This window comes from Mycteria americana, chromosome 14, assembly GCF_035582795.1.
Source record: "Mycteria americana isolate JAX WOST 10 ecotype Jacksonville Zoo and Gardens chromosome 14, USCA_MyAme_1.0, whole genome shotgun sequence".
NCBI lineage: Eukaryota > Metazoa > Chordata > Aves > Ciconiiformes > Ciconiidae > Mycteria > Mycteria americana.
The window spans coordinates 17684950-17704739 of NC_134378.1; the positions used below are offsets into that span (position 1 = coordinate 17684950).

The 19790-nt window shown below is 50.8% G+C and overlaps 1 protein-coding gene across 2 annotated transcripts; it reads left to right on the forward strand.

Moving 5' to 3' along the window:
• Positions 1 to 631: 631 nt before the first annotated feature.
• TM9SF4 (transmembrane 9 superfamily member 4) lies at positions 632 to 19090 on the forward strand. Of its 2 annotated transcripts, XR_012777860.1 has the most exons (19): positions 632 to 787; positions 7051 to 7164; positions 8775 to 8874; positions 9287 to 9455; positions 9535 to 9664; positions 10669 to 10792; positions 11633 to 11751; positions 11891 to 12002; positions 12500 to 12570; positions 13004 to 13136; positions 13686 to 13767; positions 13875 to 13950; positions 14301 to 14384; positions 14586 to 14761; positions 15115 to 15178; positions 15782 to 15901; positions 16440 to 16529; positions 16912 to 17889; positions 18203 to 19090. XR_012777860.1 is itself a non-coding variant. In XM_075517145.1 (18 exons), exons 1-18 carry the CDS (start codon positions 698 to 700, stop codon positions 17059 to 17061), a joined length of 2004 nt encoding a protein of 667 aa, XP_075373260.1. In that variant the 5' UTR covers positions 632 to 697; the 3' UTR covers positions 17062 to 19090. The 2 variants fall into 2 exon arrangements, 1 of the variants encoding a protein (XP_075373260.1); XM_075517145.1 differs by having other exon boundaries at positions 16912 to 19090.
• Positions 19091 to 19790: the final 700 nt, after the last annotated feature.

Here is a 19790-nt window from a genome sequence, read left to right on the forward strand (position 1 = left end):
CGTTCCTTGCACACTCATTTTATGTTGTTGTTGATTTTTAGTATTTAATGGTAGGTTATTTGGGGAAAGGAGGAAGTAATATTTTTTTTTAAGATTGCCCTGTACCTCTTCCAGCAGGGAGCTTCTGGGCCTGTGATTACATTTTCCTCATATAAAGAGGCAAACACCGTTGCTTCTATGCTTTTATATCGGCTTTGGAAGCTTCTTTTTGTAATCAATAAAGTATTTATAAACCTCTCGTCTTTTGGCCTTTCCTCACGTTCCCCAGCCCGGGCGGGGGGGGACGCGGATGGGGCGAGGCTGGGGCCCGCAGCGCCCCTCGGAGCAGGCCTGCAGGCCCGGGCGGGCCCGTGGCCCGGGGGCTCGGACCGGAGGGAGCGGACCGGGCCGTTCCGGGCCTCCCAGCCCCGCCGCCTCAACGCCCGCACCCACCATGGCGCCCGCGGCGTCGTGCCCGCCCTCCGCGCGAAGGCCGCTGCCCTCAGCAAAGATGGCGGCGCGGGCCGCCCCCTCCCCGGCCGGCTCCGCGGAGCCGGAGACCCGCTGGGGACCGGAGTGGCGGCCCCCGGCCGGCCCTGCCCCTCCCCGCCCGGCAGCGGGGCTGGGCCGGGCTCGGCCCGGCCCCGGCGCCGCCTGCACCGGCAGCACGGAGCTCCGCCGCCCGGCCCAGCCCCGGCCCGCCGAGGCCGCTGTCGCCATGGCGATAAGCCCCGCAGCCAACCGGGCGCCGCTTCCGCTGACGTCCGCCCCGACACGTGGATCCAAGATGGCGGCGTCGGCGGCGATGGTGAGTGCGGCGGCCCGAACGGCCGGCGGGGCCCGGCCCGGCCCGGCCCGGCCCCGGTGCGGCCCCGCGTCCCGCCCGCCTCCTCCTCGGCCTCGGCCGGGCCCGGCCGGCGCGGGCAGGCGGCGCGGCCCGGGGGCGGCCCCGGCGCGGGGCGCTGTGAGGGGGCTCCGGGTCGGGCCTGCACCGCGCTGGGAGGGACGCGGCGCCTGGCCCGCAGCCCCGCCGGCCCCCGCGCCTCCCCTCGCCCCGTCCCCGCGGGCTGCGCCGGCCGGGGAAGGCTCCCCGGTTCCGCCTGGGGCCTTGTAGCCGTCCCGCGTCTCCCCGGGGTGTCCCCGCGGCCTGGGCGGCGGCTGGCGGTGTCACCGGAGGAGGGCAGGGGCGAGCGGGGCGGGGCAGAGCTCGGGCCGCTTCTCGGTGCCCGCGGGCCCCGCCGGCCCCGCGCTCCCTCGGCAGCAAAACCGGCTCCGCTGCCACGATTCGCGGCGTTGCCCGGGCAGGAGGGACGCGGGGCCGGGCCGGGGGGCACGGCCGCGGGGCGGGCGCGGACTTTGGGCGCTCTCGGTTGTCAGGAGCGCCGGCCGGCCAGTTCCTCCCGGGCATCTCTCGCGAAGGGAAGCGCTGGCCCGGGCCAGGTGCTTGTGCCGAGTCAAGAGGCGGTTGTGTTGCGTGCGGTTTTCGCGGGTGTCTGGCAGTGGTTATCGACCTGGGGCGCGAGCGGCCGCTTCGCCTCCCCACGGCTCGGCGTCTCTATTATTATCATTGAGTTATTCCCCGAGCCCTTGGAGAGCTGAAGAGGCTTCTGGTGGGAATTTGCTAAGGTAGGCAAGCGTCGGTGCCGCCTCACGGAGGAGAAAATGAGCTGCGGAGACGTTAATTATCTGCCTGAAGTCTTGTAGCAGAAAAATGGATTTTCCTCCTTGCTTCCACGGAAGGATGTTTCCTTGATAATGTGTTGTAAGAGTAGCTGTATGAGTAAGTGATGTGTGCCGACACAAAGGTTGCTGTCGGTCAGGGTGAGGGGTGTGGAGTGACTCACCTAGCGTAAAGATTGGCAGAAACCGGAAGGGAGATCGGAAGAGTGGAGGTTTTAATTTATTTTGCTTTAAGCATCTTCACACTCCGCTGGCTTTCTCCCAGGCAGGGAGGAGGGAGTGTCCGAGCCGGCTTTGAGGGCTGAAGATGGTCCTACTGGGAATTTCCTTGTAGCCTTCCCTTTTATGAAAGGCAGAGAAGACTGCTAACAGCTCTCCTGGTGTCAAAGGAGCTCTCTGAAATCAATGTGAATGCAGCACTTGTCTCCTTTTGAAAGGCTTTCAGTGACTCCTGCGAGTGCAAGGGTGAGCTGGGCAGAGGTGCAGTAAAGATGAGCTTCTCCAAACGGTTGTCGAGAACATCTAACGAGGCAGCCCTCGAAAAAGGGAGGCGAGTGTCAGGCTGGCACCTCGGAGGGGGTGAAGAGCAGGTGCTGTTAGCACCACGCGTGTCCTGTTAATGCGCCTGAGGGTAGAATAAATGTTACATGTGGGAGGGAGCTTCAGTTTGCTCTGTTACATGTGGATTTTTTTCCTCCCACAAAGTAGTGGGTTACATCTTTCCTCCCTTTCTGTCACCATAATAAAAAGTTTTGGTCAGTGGAACAGGATATCGGAGCTTTGTGAATCCAGCTGGACAAATGGCTCTGCACAGGTTGTGTTTTCCCTGTTTTTCTTTGAAATTGTCTTTGCAAGTTAAAAGCTCTCGATTATGGCTGTTTGATGTCCCTCCTGCCCTGCTCTGCGGAAGTGAAATGGGACGATGTCCATCATCTCATTCATATAATATCCATCGTTGTCGCTTCCTACTTCCTTTTCCTCCCTTTTAACAAATACTATATTGTGTTCTTGACTTCACATGTGGATTATGAAACTGTAAGACCTAAACCAGCCCTATTAAAATGCTTGCAGAACACTTGAAATTGCTGCTGCTCGAAGGTTTCTTCAAGTTGTCAGGCTGTAGAAAACGCTTGCCAGTAACCGGGGCAGGGATGTTCTGGATGCGAACGGCCTGGCCGTGGGCCCTCTGGGTTACGTTAGAGCGTGTTGGCAGAGTGCCCTGGGGAAAAGTTTCTTGTCGGCTTCTGTTTCCCCCTTCCCTTAAATAAATGTTGGAGTTCAGACTCTGGCAGCGGTAGCTTCAGGGACCGCAAGCCGTAGGGAAGCACACACGTGTGCATGGTAATGGCATAAATGCCCGTTGTAGGGTCTCTTCGCGCTTGGTCAGGCTGGGATTTAGCTAAACAATTGCTCTGGTTTGGCAGCGTGTTTTGTAAACCTTTTGTGAATTTGCAAAAAATGGCAATATTGTTTAAGTCTTTGAAAATTACATAAATCAGAGAAAGTCTGTCCTGGAATTGTTTGCAGATATCGAGTCTAGTGGTAATTATCCAGAAGTACGTTCTCAGAGAGGGTTTGTGTGCAAGCTTCTGTTCTCGTTGCTGCGCACAGGACAAGAAATACTGCTAGAATGGCTGCAAGGAAGGTTTGAATTAATTTATTCTTACAGCTAAGTGCTTCATTCTAAAGTTAATTGCAGGAATAGATTTTCAAAATCTTTCAAGAGAGATCCCACAGACTTCAGGATAGTTGCTGTTGCCCTTAGAGGAGGGGTGTGCTGAGTGAGGTGACGATGGGGAGAGCGGCTGATGCCGCTGCTCGAGGGGTGGTTCGTGTAGCTGTGCTTGCAGCAGTACTGGCAGCGTCCCGCCTGCGCCGTGCCCGGTGCTCCCGGGGTGACACGCTCTGCTGGGTCTCCTGCCGCAATTTCCCCAGGTTACTTTCTGCCTGTGCGAGAGAGAAATCTGAGTGTGACTTCTGTCTGGGTCCTGTGTGCAGAAGGAATATAGTGACATTTGAAATATCTATTTCTTTTTTTTTTGAGAGAGAGAGAGAAAGAGGTTTGCTTTCCTTCAGCAGGCTTTTTTTGCGTGTGATAGATCACTTCAGTGTGAGTAGTGCTTCTCACCGGGTGCTGTGATTTGGGGGAGAGGGACAGGAGGGGTTGCTTGTGCTTCTGCAGTTACTTCTCTCATTTATTCATATTCTCCTAAGAAAGGGTCTCTTGCAAGTGTGTGGCTGCATGTACGCATGTAGTAAAATAATAAGGCTTAGTCAATCCAAATTATTTTTGTCTATGTGCAGCTGGGTTTTTCTTGATCTGGAGTTATGCATGTTGTGCTACTGGTTGCTTTGTTGTACGATTTCGTGGCACCTCGGATGCAAGACTGTCATCTGAGAGATTTTTTTGTGTGTGTGCATGTGTTTTGAAATGTTAATAATTGGTAAAGGCCACGAAGGCGCTGTCTCCTGTCTGCTGGAAGTCTGTGCCTCGCCAGGGCTCCATGACTGAACTAAAGCAGAGCTCCATCCTGCAAGTTTGGACCTTGCATAGGAGATAACTTAGCTTGCAGGCATCTCCCAAATGAGATGATTGCCTGGCCAGGCCCATGAGTTATGCAGATGTTTTGGTACATGTCCGTCTTGTCATTGCTAAGCCGCTGCCTTCGTTTGGAGAAGATGAAGCACATCGGTCAATATGAAAGCAAAGATCCTGGTAAGAAAGGCCCCTGGCTTCAGCCTGCACGTGCTCTGCCGGGTTAGGAACCTGCACGGGGCATTTCCTTCAGATTTCCCTTCCAAAGCTCCCCCCACCTGTTGCATAGCAGCGTTCCCATTTCTTGCTACCAAATGTTTTTTCCTGGCAAGGCTTTCCCTAGTCCCCCTCTTGTCTCTTCTGTTGCCTGGTGCTGCCTGAGTCATCGTCATCTCTATGCAAAGAGCCTGATTTCTGCCAAAGTTGTCATCAAAAATTTCATCTTCTACATGCTTGCATGTCTCCTGAGCGCCTTCCAAAGTTCCGTCCTAATCTTGTCATCGTGCAAGCTCTTCAGGGCAGGGATGGCACCAGTGTGTGTTTGGGTTTTATTAAGTAATCTTGTGCTGTGTATGTCTGGCACTTCGGTGACAAATGAAGCGAGATAATTGCTACAGGTCACTGGCTGCTGTAGAGCACGATGTAGGACAAGAGCACCGTTCCCTTCCAGTGCTTCACCCGCCCGGGAGACCTTTTCCTACTCGGTCAGAGGGTCACAGAGCACTCTTTTACAAGATCGGAGAAGGCAAAATTTAGTGAGGCACAGAAAACAAGCCCCACATTATTTCAAGGTAGATCAGTATTGAAGTCCGAGCAATTTTAAAAGAGTGCTTCCCGGTTGCTGCCCAGATGAGGCTTTTTGCCTGCTCTAACTGCATGAAGCTGTACTTAGAACAGATCTGAAAATCTTTCTTGTGAGCAAAAAAGGTAGTTTAGTATTAACACATTTTATGTAGGTTCCTAGCATTTGCATCTTAAATACATTTTAGATTTAAAACCCCCCAATATTTATGACTTTTTTTTTTGTTTTTTTCATCCTGCTCAGTGCCAGTGATTCTATTGACCCTCGCTGGTGTCTGGGCCAAATGTACGTTACTAGCCTCAGAATAAGGGAAAAGGAAGGTGATGAAGAGGAAGGGGGTGTGGGGGCAATAACCACAGATTATCTTTTTTTTTTTTTTTTTCCCCCCTGACCTGATGAAGGATCCCCGTGATGGAGCTGCTTTTTGTCCACACCTGACTTGTGAATGTGAAGCTGTTGAACGTTTCCTCTGGCGTTGCGTGCACGCCGGCTGTGCTCCGCTGGTGCCCTGAGAAAGACACTGTGGCTGTAGCAGCGTAGCAGCCTGTCCCTTCCAGCCAGGAGGAGCCGCTGGCACTGCCAGTGCCCTGCTCTGCACCCGAGCTCCTGCCCGCTGCTCCCTGCGTCCCAGACCCCAGCTCCCCTCTGCCTTCCCCGTGGATCGCTGCCGACAGGGAGCAGCCGTGCCAGGGCTGGCCGTTTGGGACAGGCTCTGCGGGGGGCTGCTGGGAGCCTGGAGCTCGGTGTGCTTTCTCCTCTGCTGCCCGTGGTATCCGGCTTGTATCCGCAAGCCGGCCTTGTGTTCAATTCCCTCACGGCCTGCCCAGACGGTGTTAATTGGTGAGAGGGTGGTGCTGAACCCCGGGCCCTGCTGAGCCAGAGCAGGCACCAGGCTGGTGGTGGCTTGTTGCGGTCCAAGCCTGTCTTGCACGGTCAGTCTGTTTCCTCTCCCTTTCCCTTCTGTATTTGTCTTCCCACCCCTGATTGCAGAGCTCCTGCTTGCAGGCAGAAGGGCGGTGGTTCACAGAGACCGACTCTGCCTGCCCTGCTGAGGGTGTGCAGGGGAAGCAGCAATTGGGTTTACTACGGCTGCAGCATTAGCTCAAGAGTTGTCCCAAACCACTCTGGTTTTGTGTGGTTTTCCAATGGTGCCGTACACGCAGGGAGTTTAGGAGAATGGGCTGAAGCTAGTAATGCCATGCGATTATATCAGAGTTGATATTCTAATCCAGCCAAGCTGCTGCTGTCTAATACTCTTTAAAGCTCGATTTTCATTTCACAGCCTTCCTGCTCATGCTCGAGCTGGGCTGGGTTACCTGAGGTAATGGCAGGGACTGAGGAAGCAGCAAAGTCTGTTGAAGGGTTTGCTGCCACTGCCGTTGTACGGGGTCTGGTTTGTGTTGGAGCCCCCGTGGACCTGATTGAACCTTCCAGCCTGACCCGTCTCCCCACTCCTTGAAAAAGGGGTGAAAACTTTTTTGCCGTGTTACTGACCTGTGTTGTGGCCCAGAGGGGTGAGGAAAGAAGAGTGGCATAGGTGATGTGACCATCCCTTTGGCTGCAGCGAGCGGTTGGTTTGGTGCCAAACCGTACCCTGCACCAACTACTCCAGCACGGGTAGCACATCAGTCTGTAAGCAGCTACAGGATAACTCCTGACTGCAGAGCTGACAGAAATCCAGTGCCAGGGCTACGGCCCTCTTCTCTGGTAATCCATGGAGTTTTCTAACACAGGGGTGTTAGATGGGTGGGAGTAGAAAAGTCAGATGACGGCCTGCTAGATGAAGCGTGTTACAGATGAGAGCCTTTTTCTTGTGGTTGAGCAAAGCCAGTGTTTTCTTAATTGCAGATGAAGAAACAGAGATGCAGAGAGTGGAAAGTGACTTGATGAGAGTCACAAAACAAAGTTAAGAACAGCTTTTCTGAGTTTACTTTGTGTTTAATCGCCTGACTACGCAGCCGTTCTAATGTCTGGAATGAACACTTTCAGTGTTGTTGCCCATCTCTAATCCCGTGTTTCTGTTGTATTTTAATGTTTCTTCTTCCTTTTGCAGGAAAGGCTAAGATATATGCTGGTCTTGCTGTTGTTGCTGCATGGTACAGACTCTTTCTATGTACCTGGTGTGGCTCCTATCAACTTCCACCACAATGATCCTGTAGAAATAAAGGTAGGATGAACTTAGATGGAGCTGCTAGTCTGTTTGGTTTGGGTTTTCTTGTGTTTTGGGTTTTTCTTCTTTATATCATAGCAGCTAAGTGGGACTTGAAAGTCAAATTTGGGGATCCTGTTACTAAAATTTTGGGGGCAGATATCTTCTCTTTTTCAACAACATTCGTGGAGGGTGTTGAGGATAAGCAGCCCTCAAGTGGTCACTGTTGTCATCGTACCCTGCAGTTCCCAACACAATTCTCTCTCTTGCTTCTGATATCTTCTACCAAATTCCTTCAGCAGTTGCACCAAAGTCCTCAAGATGTTGCTCTATTTGCGAAAAGAGCCCGCTTTCTCACTGTAGCTTTGAAGTTAATTTAATCAGAGATTTTTGTCCAGCATTATGCTGACTCTCAAAGTGCTTATAGAGGGTGGGCCTTTAGGTGGTAGGTGAATGGTAGAATAAAGAAGTGGTTTGAATCGGACCTTTTCAATTTGTTTTCTACCTGGTTTGCTCATGTTGTGTCTTCAAGTCAAGTGAAATCTGTGATAAGCCCTTTCCAGGAGCAGGCATTTGTCCTTGAGCATTGCAGATTGTACAACCCAGGCTTGCTGAAGAGCTGTTCCTGTGCAGTGTTGCTGGTAGTGAATGATGGAACTGCTTCACCCGTACAGGAAGAAGCCAGGCTTTGTTTCCAGACATCAGCAATTTATAGCCCATTTCATTTATTTTTCTAAAGCTGTGGCCTCTGTCTCAGCAAAATCCAGCACCCTTGGGGATGCTGAGGCTTGCTGCTCCCACGTGAAGCACAACACAATTTGCTCTCTGGCCACAGGCTGCCAGACATAGGCTATTTTTAAGCAAATGAGACTTGCCTGTGGCTACAGTAAGCTTCCCAGAAGAAGGGGGTATTGGGACTGCTGTTCTTAAAGGGTTTTTGTGAGCCAAATGCTTCCTCAAGTGATAAGGCAAGTCAGTGTGTTTGCCAGCGCTCTTCCAATAAATGAGCTTGGCTGCATTACAAAACACTCCTGGTTTTCGGAGCAACTGTGGCCTTGGCTATCGGGGTATGTCTCTGCACTTCCCTTGTGCCATGTGATTTGTGGGAACTCTCCAGAAGCATTTGGGTTTTGTCACCGCCTGTTGTCTTCCCAATCTGATGGCTCTCTGGCTTTCCTTACAGAGATAAAAATTGCTCAACTCTTCATATCACTAGAGGCCAGACCTCTAGGTCCAGCGTGACATGAATTTTTTTTTTTTTTGAGGAAACAACTGCGGTCTTGTATGAAATGTGACTCTTGAATCTCATTTGAGCTCTTTGTTATTTCTTAGAACTTCACTGAGTCATAAATTTGTCAAACCAATCCATCGCGCTTCTTTCTTCAAGTGTTTCTCTGTTTGTGAATGAATTGCTACTAAATCATAGTGTAGAGAATGTACAACTAGGAACTGCGCAAAAGGAAAGCAAGCTGGAGCTCTCCCAGGAACACGTCTCCTTTTTTTACAGCTTCGCAAAGTGAGCTTTATGGGAGGTGTCTTGAAGTAAGCTTCAGCTTCTGGCTGATGCTGAGAGGGTAGGAAACTATCTGAGTTCTTTCACGGGGATAATCCTTCCTTTCTTCCTCCAGGCTGTCAAGCTCACCAGCTCGCGAACCCAGCTACCATATGAGTACTACTCGTTGCCCTTCTGCCAGCCCACCAAGATAACGTACAAGGCCGAGAATCTCGGTACGTGTCTGTTGAACAGCATGTTCCCCAGCAGTAAGTGGGCTGCCATTTACGAGCTGCGTGAGGGTATGTTTACAGGAGTAAAAGCAAATGTCATCTCTAATAAACTGTTTGTGGAGAGTCTGCTTCCTCTAATTTGTTCTATGCTGGCTGTTTGCAAACAAGGATGTCTGTATATTGGAAAGAGGAAACACCTTTCCTGAAGGAGGGCATGTAACCTGCTTCATAAGTGGAGCTTGATACTTCCAACAAAATAACTAAACTATCCTTCGATCTTATCCTTGCATCTGTGGTAACAAAGGAGACTTGCTGTCATCGTTCCAGCTGTACAGTGCGCTGCCAACCCAGTGGCAGGATCGGTGGCAAGAAGCCTGGCGGTCTTTCACCCTGCCCTTATTTTCCTGTTTTCCAGGTGAGGTTCTTCGGGGCGACCGAATTGTAAATACACCTTTCCAGGTTTCCATGAACGTGGAGAAGAAATGTGAAGTTCTCTGCAACTTTCCCAATAAGCCAGTCACTCTGACAGTGGAGCAGAGCAAGCTGGTCGCCGAGCGGATCAGGGAAGATTACTATGTCCATCTGTGAGTCATCTCGAGCGTGGGTTCTGTCAGTGGGGATTCTGTGTTGTGGACAAATTTGATCTGAAATCTGTGTTTTCAGCATTGCTGATAACCTCCCTGTGGCAACACGGCTGGAGTTTTATTCCAATCGTGAGGAAGAGGAGAAGAAGAAGGAGAAGGATGTGCAGTTCGAGCATGGATACAGGCTTGGGTTTATGGACGGTAACAAGGTAGAGAATCCAGATGCTGTCTGAGGGGTGCCTGGAGGAGCTCTGGGTGTCTGTCGGAGGGCGTTAGAAGTCTGCCAGAGAGCATCAGGATTGGGAATGCAACCAAAAGGTTTTATAAAGAGCGGAAATGTGAGAGAGAGGTTTCTTACTGGAAGAAGGGGGTGGTGCTGGACTACTGGTACGATAGCCAGGAGTCCTAGCTTTGACTCTCTGTATAACATTGGACAACTGCATGCGGTGGTTTCCCCTCAGTAGAACAAAGGCAACCCCCGAAGGCTGGCTAATCTTTGACGGCCTTGGAGCATCTTGTATTAAAAAAAAAAAAAGTCAAGTGTTTATTGGAGGAAAAGCTGCTTAAATTTGCAAATGGAAACTTAGCATGTGTATTCCTGCAGATATTTTCCATGATTGTGTGGCCTAAGATTACCTGTTTGAGTTATCAGATGCATCTTCATCATACTCAAGTGTTCAGTTGCACACGCAGCTCTGATCGCTGGAGCCTAAGTTCTTACGAGTGACTGAACCTGCTGTGCCAGCCTGGGGCCGCTGCACGTTGTTCATGTAAACGGTGATGTAAGAGCCTTTTGGAAGTGCAAGCTTAGGACAGTTGTGGGTCCCCACGGCGTCTGGGTAATGTATGTCCGTCTGGTAGAAAAAGCAGGCAGGAAACTTGGGGTTGTAGCTACCGAGGTCTTTCCAATCTAAATTTGGTGATTCTGCTGCCATGGTTGAAATGTGAGATATAATGATATTTTCCAGGCCAGAAATAGACCAAAACGTTGTCCCTGATGCCTGGAGTGGTTGAGGCGTTACCTTTTCAACATCTCTGTTCTCTCCTCTTGTTCTTTTAGCCTTGGAAAGTGTTAGCCTGATCTTGCTCTGTCGCACAACGCATCTGGGAACAGTTGGAGTCTTTAGTTTTCTGCACTGAAGCTGCTTTCTCTCGGCTTTGCCTGTTCCTCCCTTGGGGTGCTAACATTTTATTTAATGTCAATCTGTTTTAGTTCTACCTGCACAACCACCTCTCCTTCATCCTTTACTACCACAGAGAGGATGTGGAAGAGAACCAGGAGCCCACCTACAGGGTTGTACGCTTTGAAGTGATTCCCCAAAGTATTAAACTAGAAGGTGAGAGACTCTTAGGGAGGGCAGCAAAGGAGAAGAATCTCTTGTAGGGCCAAGAGTTGAACGCTGCTGATGTATCAGGGTGCCAGTTGTTGCTTCTGTTGTGGTCTCGGGGCACAGAAATGAGGGAGTCTGAATTTATAAGAACAATAAACCCCTTTGTTATTAAGGAAGTACCAAAAATAGAGGGATATCCTTGAAATGCAATCCATGGAAAATGAATTAATATAAAAAGATTGGAGCTTGGGGTTTGGGGGTTGGAGTGTTTTTGCACTGTGTTATCTAGCTCCTATTGTGGCCCAGATCTCCTCCACTGGGACACTACGTGCTAGTCCAGAGACCCACAGAATGTTTGGAACTGTTCTAGGGGGACTGAATGTTAAAAATAATGGTTAGGGGGAAAACACTCCTACCTCAGTGAGCCCAACACAAAACAAGTGTCTTGAAGGGACGTTGCTCATTGTGCGTATCATCCCGTGCAACTCTCCTCTGGCAGCAGCAGGCTTTGTTGGAGAGGTCTTGTTTGTCAGCGTATCATGTGGAATAGGGGATTTGTTCACGATCTAGATCCTTGGCTTCAGAGCCTCTGGCTTTTATCCTTCCAGTTAAGGAAAGCCCTATGCATAGCTTTCCTTAAAGGTTGTTAATGGTGCTCCACTTCCGATCGGAAGAATAGTTTTGCAAACTGCAAAGCAGGTGAGAAAGGAATGAGCGTTTCCCCTGCAGTATTTGGAGTAATTGCAGCCCAGGGCCTTAAGGGTACCTGGGGCCAGGACGATCAGAGGGAGAGGTGGTACCTCGAGGGAAGGGCTGACCTGGGGTGTGCCGTGTTTTCCCTTACAGACTTGAAGGCTGATGAGAAGAGTATGTGCACCCTGCCTGAAGCTACGGGCTCTGCCCCTCAGGAGATAGATCCTTCTAAAGAGAACCAGTTGCTCTTCACCTATTCTGTCCACTGGGAGGTGAGGGAGTAATGGGAAGCTGGCTGGCAGCTCGCTGCCCCGACTGGCTGGCAGTTAGTGCTCCAAGTGTCTGTCACAGAGGTGTTGTGGAAGACATTGGGGATGTGCTGGTATGAGAAGAACTTTCCTGTTCTTTCAGGAAAGTGACATTAAATGGGCTTCCCGCTGGGACACCTACCTGACCATGAGTGACGTGCAGATTCATTGGTTTTCTATCATCAACTCGGTTGTGGTCGTCTTTTTCCTTTCAGGTGAGTGAGATGTGTGGGGGTGAAGAAGGCTTTACCATTAATCTGCAGGGAACTTTCTTTAAGCCTCAGCTGCAGGTGGCCCGAGGAGGACGTGGCCATGTCTGAACCTGATCAGAAGGGGCAGGAAATGAACATTAGCACATAAAACCTCCCGGTTCAGGCAGCGGCCCATGGGGTCAGACAGTTACTCACTTCTGCTCTCTGACTGGGGTAGTTGAGGGAGTGGAATGTGGGTAACGCGCATCTTGCGTGTCTGTATTTAAGGAAAAAACCCACAGGAAAGCCACAGTGCCCCGTTCCTGCTGGAATACTGCCTTCCCTGCTCCCTGGGGTTTTGTTTGTGTCTTTGCTGAAGGCTGGGGGAGATGGCTACTGACTCAAGGCCTCCTCTCCTAGCCAGAAGTGTGTGTTGGTGGGAGCCATGTAGTTGCACAGCGTGAGAGCAGCACAGCTATGTAGGAGCCTCTGAGCTAAGCTCAGTTTGTGCTTGTTTTCAGGTATTCTCAGCATGATCATCATCCGGACTCTCCGGAAGGACATTGCCAACTACAACAAGGAAGATGACATTGTACGTGTGTGTTCTTGGGGCTGGGATCAGAGAGGGAGGGAGGCACAGATGAGGAGGGATCTAGTCTGAAGGCTTGGATGTATTGTCTCTTTCCTTGCCCCTGTTTTGCTTCAAGCCCTGAAGACGGGAGGGGCAGTTCTGTCATGTGCTGTCACGACACCTTTGGCTCTCTGTGTACAATGGCAGATTGCTGGTTCAGATGTCTTCAGACCTAAGTAGTGACTGCAGACCGTTCCATAAATGTGTGCCCTGGCACTGGCAGTTCAGGTCTGAACTGTTTTAAGCCCAAGAGGAAAGAAGTTTAGCTAGAGTGATAAAATTCTGTAGAAGAACTGGATACAGGGAAATTAACCTCTTAGGCTGGCTGTGGTAGGACGTTTGTTTCCACTGTTAGACCATATCTAAATACCTTCTTTTCCTGTTGTTGCTACAGGAAGATACTATGGAGGAATCTGGTTGGAAACTTGTGCATGGAGATGTCTTCAGGCCTCCGCAGTATCCTATGATCCTCAGCTCTCTCCTGGGTTCTGGAATTCAGCTCTTCTGTATGATCCTGATCGTCATCTGTAAGTGGCACACGTTGCATGGGGTGGCTGTAACGAGAAGAGGAATGATGCTCAAGGGCATTGTGGCTCCCATTGACTTCGACCTATGGCCACCTTAGCCTGGGTGAAGTCGCATGAGGCTGCTTCCTGTTGCGGGGCTGATCAAGGCTATAGGCCGGTGCTCAGCATTTCTGAGTTTCTAGATAGCGTTTCCCAGCTGAAGGCATCTTTTTGTGTTTATATTGCCTGTTATCAAGACGTGAGCCCTGGGTGATAGTGGGCTGAGAGGTGTTTGCACATGCGTGCCTTGCCTTCTGAGCTGCACCTGCTCAAACCTCTGGGGACACTGAGGCTAAAGCACGGTCTGTAGCTTGAGATCAAAGCCGTGGCTTTCTCTGGCCAGTGCTGGAGGCTGTGGATGTGTTATGCTTTGAAGGAAATGAGATCTGTGCAGAAGGCAGAGGTTCCAGGCAGCTGTGGTCTGCACGTGGGACGGGCCCCTGGCCTCCAGATGCTGGCTAGCACACGTACATCAGAGCTGCTGTTCTTTGTCCTTTTTTCCCTCTGCAGTTGTTGCTATGCTGGGGATGCTGTCGCCTTCTAGCCGGGGTGCACTGATGACTACCGCCTGCTTTCTGTTCATGTTCATGGGGTAGGTTCTCCTCTGCTTCCCACAGCAGTGCTGTCCTGCCCGCCCCTCCTCTCCCTCTCCTCAACAATGAAAGCTAATTTTCTTTGTCTCGGCTTGTTTCTGTCCAGGGTTTTTGGTGGATTCTTTGCTGGCCGCTTATACCGGACTCTGAAAGGACATCGATGGAAGAAGGGAGCCTTTTGTGTGAGTCTTGTGGTGTTCTGTGCTGCTTATCCAGGTTTGCTGATGGCAAGATATGTGGATAAGCTCCAGGCGTATTTGTGGGTAGCTGCACACAGCCTGGCTGTACTGCAGAGATTTGGTGTGGATTGTGTCCTCGTAGCTTTACGTGAAAGAGCGACACCAGAGCACGTACTATAGTAAAGCACGAGGATTGTCCGAGATCCTCCCCACAGCCCATCCGCTGCGTATTAGTGCTGTAACAAAAGGGATGCTTCCTCCACATGTGCCTTGTCCCAGCAACGGACTCATTAAAGAGAAACATCTGGCTGATTAGTCACACGTTTTCTCTTAACCTGTGGTTGCTCTTGCAGACAGCTACCCTGTATCCGGGTGTCGTCTTTGGTATCTGCTTTGTCCTGAACTGTTTCATCTGGGGGAAACACTCCTCTGGAGCGGTAGGTACCACCTTCATCCTGGAGCCTGCTGGATGGGAGGAGGGTGATGGGGCTGTCAGGGACCTGCTTCGTTTCACAGTATCTTTCTAAACGTGGGTGTCAACGCAGTGGTTGACTGGAGAGTTGGTCTGGCCGGTGACTTCAGTCTCCAGGGCAGGTGAGCTGTCAGCCTCACTTTTGTGACTCTTGGTGTGATTCCAGGTGCCTTTCCCTACCATGGTGGCCTTGCTCTGCATGTGGTTTGGGATCTCCTTGCCCTTGGTCTACCTGGGTTACTACTTTGGATTTCGCAAACAGCCGTATGACAATCCTGTACGGACAAATCAGATTCCCAGGCAGATCCCGGAGCAGAGGTGGTATATGAATAAATTTGTTGGGTGAGTGATGAGTGTCTAGGAAACGCGGTGAGTTAAGGCCCTTCCCCTCAGTCTCCTCGGGCTGCTGAACATCACCTTCTGCTGGTCTCTGGACACAGACAGATGGCAGATGTGTTTCCTTGAGTAATGCGGTATCAGACAATCTTGACAATTTTGATGTGGTATGACCGGTGCTTATAAAAGTGGTACGTGCTCAACAGTGCGAGCAGCTGTGCCATTTACTGTGTGAAATTTATTCTAGTAATCTGGAGCTGTAGTGCTTTGGCTAGGAGCGCTCTGTGTGGTTACAGGGGACTTCTAATGGCCAGACAGCTGTATTGTGCTGCTTATGATTCTTCTTTCTCACTCTCTAGGATTCTCATGGCTGGTATTCTGCCTTTTGGAGCTATGTTCATTGAACTGTTCTTCATTTTCAGTGTAAGCATTTAACCCACTTTGCTCCTGAATAGGATTCCTCTTGTGCCAAAGCTTTTGAAAGGGAGGGGGCTTCCAGTGGAGCAGTCTCCTATTCCTGTACTTACTGAAGGGGCTAGCAGGTTCCCTCCAGGCCGTCCAGTGTTGTTTCCAGAGAGAGCTGGGCTGTGGGTCCCTTCAGACTGTCCTCTTGCTGAAGACACCTGGAGATGTCTATGGGACACTCCTTGGTGATCTGAGGGATGGTGGTAAAGATGAAAGCTTACTGTAATGTTATGTCAAGGAGGGGTCCTGGTCTTAAGACGTTCACTGAGCCGTTCCAGCTGCTGCCCGTTTTTCACCTTCTACAGACAGGGAGGAATTTGCTGTTCCATGCTAGGGAGGTGGAGGGGAATGAACAAGCTGCCTCAGAGCTGTCTTTGGGCACCTTTTTGCAACCTGATTCCTCTGAAGTAACGTTGTGAAGCGCATTAGATCTGCGGTTTCATCTACAGGAGGCTGAGGGGCTCCTTGTTTTTCCTTGGGTTAGCTGCTAGAAGTTAGTCTCACGTTCGCTGATTGATTACGGTAGCATGGAAACAAATTTCTGCTGTGTCTTTGTTTCAGGCAATCTGGGAGAACCAGTTCTATTACCTTTTTGGCTTCCTCTTCCTGGTGTTTATAATCCTGGTGGTATCATGCTCCCAAATCAGCATTGTCATGGTGTACTTCCAGCTTTGTGCTGAGGTGAGATTCCCGCATTTGTAGTTTCGGTAGCTCAGGGTACTTGCTCCTGGAAAAGCGCAGGTCACGTTATTGCTGCTGCTCAGCAGAAATCTAGTGTGGCCCAGCTTCACGAGTGTGATTGCTCTTAACACCTCTTGACTTCAAGGAGGATTGAAGCTACTTGATTATCTGCTAGGGTGGGAACTGTGGTTTCATACCAGAAATTATGCTGGGAGCAGGGTATTTTGAGCTGGCATCTCTTCCCAAAGAAACTATTTCATTCCATCCACATACAAAATGAACTGCAGGGCCAGAGGTGAGCCGTGTTCTTCGGTAGCAGGTGCTGTGATACTGACCTGGCTTTGCTTCATGGTCGGCTTTTCATCCTCTTTGTTTGGAAACACTGCTGTGACAAAATAGTTCCCCAGCCCCAAACTGTGGCTTTCCTTTGAAGGAAAATGGGTGGTGTTCTCCCTGCCTTAGAGAGGTCACAGCTCCCCTGAGACAGTGACGCAGGAAAAGGAAGCCTGTGGGATAACGAGGCTTTTTACCCTGTCAGGATTACCGCTGGTGGTGGAGGACCTTCTTGGTGTCTGGAGGATCTGCCTTCTATGTGCTGATCTATGCCATCTTCTACTTTGTGAACAAGGTATTGTCATTCCTCTTGTATGAAAGTGCCACCTTTCTAGAGGAGATTGTTGGATTTGGGAAAGGGAGTGGTGGGACTGCCCAGTCCTAGTCTGTCCCCATGCCAGCCCAAGGCAGCTCACCAGCCAACGGTGTTAACAGCCCTTCCAGCGGGGAGGGAAGGTGGCAAGTGCGCGAGGCCCCTGCCGGCATCACCCCTGCGGAGCGGTGTTCTCTCGCCCCGCCTCGAAGGGGATCTCTTTTCAGCTGGATAAAAATGAACTGAGGGGAGTGTTTGCTCCCTTTGTCAAATGCCCCCTTGCAGAGGGCGCTGCCTGGTTTGGGGAGCTAACTCTTGTTACCTCTGTACTTGATTTTGCTTGTTTTTTCCTCTTCTGTTTTAGCTGGATATTGTTGAGTTCATTCCCTCCTTACTATACTTTGGCTACACCGCCCTTATGGTCTTGTCCTTCTGGCTCCTCACTGGCACCATTGGCTTCTATGCAGCCTACATGTTTGTCCGGAAGATCTATGCCGCAGTGAAAATAGACTGAAGATGCACAGACCCAGCAGAAACTAGACACCTCTGAACGCGTGTCCTCCTGGGAGCGAAGGGGACATCTTCTCCCAACTCTTTTAAGGAAACAAAATCGAGTGGGAGAGTGACAAGAGAAATAAATAACTCCTCGTTTTGGAATGTAACTTTGGCACAGTGTACATGGATTCTGGGCTACTTCTGGGGGGAAAAGGGGTCTGTAGATACCTTACATTTTAACTTTATTATCCTGTTCCATATTTGAGGGAGTTTTTTAGCAGAGAAATATCCCTCTGTATAAGTAAACCCCCTTTTTGCTAATTCATCCTTTTTTTTATGTTGATGACGAATGGAGTTGAGACAGCAGTGGAAACACTTGTGAAAATGTTTTCTTCCAGCCCCTAGGGTGCTCTAGGATTCAGGGAGACTCTTCGGACAAATACCAGACTGGGTTTCTTTCCTGCCTTCGTGTCTGCACAGAAGAGGGAGCTTGACTATGGCAAAATAAAAGGAGCCTAAAGGCTTACCCAGCGTGAGTCTGGTGTGCTCTGACCGCAGAAGTCCTGGCTTTTGGCTTGTTTACAATTTGATGGAGGTGCCGTTCGGAGCCTGGAAAGTGCAATTTCACCCTGAGAGAGCTTGAGAACTGCAACCCTCAGTATCGGTTCTCCCTCCCTCTGGCCTTGGACAGCATGGGCCGCTTCGGATGCCTCCGCTGGAAGGGCTGAGGGAGGCTGGGATTTCCTCTCTTTCGGAAGGTGCAGCCAGCTGCAGCAGGATGTAACGTCCTGGTGGAAGCGACATGATTGAGCTGGTGCTAGAATACAGGACTGGAAGCACGTGCGAGGTAACTACAAGGGTTTGTTCTGTCGATAGCTCTGCTCCAGCCACGTGAGAAAACGGGGCAGGCTTCCTTCCCCGGAACCCCGCCGGGATTGCGCAGAGCCCTGCGGAGAGAAGGCTGCGACGCCGCTGCTTTAGTGCCAAGTGATCTGATGCAGTATTGGGCCTGAGCTGCCGCCAGGCGTGCGCAGGCCGAGCAGAAGGGGCTGGGGGCAGAGGGAGTGGCCCCGAGGAGTTCTCCCATTGCCAGGAGCGGGCTGTCTCACTACCTGCCCTGTGCTCCAGCTGCTCTTGCTGCTCTCTTCTCCTCCTCTTAGATTCTCTACCTCCAGGGAACAGAAAAAGCGAACGCCCCTGAGCTGTATTTTGTTCTTCTCCACAAAACGGGACAGCCGACGTGGGCTCTTCTGCAGCGGGCTCCTCTTTTTCCGTGGCTTGATGCCTGAATCAGCCCATGGGAAGCTCTTTTTAAAAGAGGTTAAAGTTTTTTATTTTGATCACTTCAATGATGTTTACCAGTAAAAAGGTTCCACGTTACAGTGAAGGCTCCCTCCATCCCCAGACTAGCTGGATTCGGTCAGGGCTACAGGGGAGATGTTTTTTAATAAGATCTATGAAAATTTTGCTTTGGCTTCTTGCTGTAGTAAGCAGTAAGGTCTCCAAATGACCAGCTGCCACAGGTGACACCGTTCCAACCCAGAACTGTCCAAAGCCCTCCCTGTTACCAGCACTGATGTGCACCCTTGAGAGGTTTGGGGCTTTTTTTAACCCCAGTTGCCATAAGTTTCCACCAGGTCCATGCAAAGACCCATGTCTCTTACCAACAGCCTTGCCCCCTGCGGGGAGCTGGCTTCCCAGGCGGCTTGACTCCTTGGCACTGAGTCTTCCCAGCCTTGCCCAGTGGCTCCTTCAGCCGCCCGTCATGCCAAAGTCTAATCAGCCAGGAATCAAGGATGGGAAAAGGGAGCAGGGGATGCACGAGCCAACTGTGCTGTGGAGTCCTGCGTCAGTTCTGATTTGAGATCCCTCTCTGAGATTTTCGTTGATTTTTTTTTTTTTTTTCTTTTCTGCCCCTGGCCCAGTGGAGAGGCTCAGCCAGCATTGATTTCTCTCCCTTCCCCGAAGTGTTTTCTCTGTATTCTTTGTAATTTTTAATGTATGTATTCTTTGTGTCCTATTGTAAATAAATCTGCCATTGTCCTGTTGTCCTGCTCTCTTGGGTTCTCCTAAGCCACCTCTTGGGATTCTCTTTTCATAACTTGGCCTGTTCGACACCCGCGTGGTCTTTGACATGTGGCTTCAATCAGAAGCAGAGCTTGGCATACACTGCGGTTTTCTCTGTAATATTTTTCTCCTGGTAAACTTGACTGAGCAGTAAGTTTTTCCCTGTGTGGCATGTCCTGTATACTGCCGTATATTGTAATTAAAACGCCACCGGTCAAGGCGTTTGGATCTGTTTCTCGCTGTACTGCTCTCGTGTGCTACACAGTAAGACCACGTAAGCAACTCTGCTCTCGTGTGTGAAATACGTTGTTTGACTTGCGTAATGCCGATGGATAGAGCAGCAGGACTGTCAGATGGCTGATGGGCTGGGAGCGTTGGGCAAGTACGTGGTGCTGTAGGGCAACGGAGGTGGGAGTACAGTTAAGGAGGGAGCTGCCGTTTCCTTCCTCTGAGTAGTATTTTGGAGGCGTGTTGGTGCTGTGGAAGCCGGACCTTCATCGTTAGCTTCCAGCTTGATGTCTTTCCCAGTGGTTGTGTGTTTTTGCTGGGGGGGTGTGTGTGGCAGGAGAGCAGCACGTGTCCGTTAGAGATGCTGACTGCGGGAGGGATAGCTAATTCACTTTTCTTCTGATGTTTTGCCCAGCAGAGCGATGGATCTGCGCAGCGGTGGCTGGTAACAGA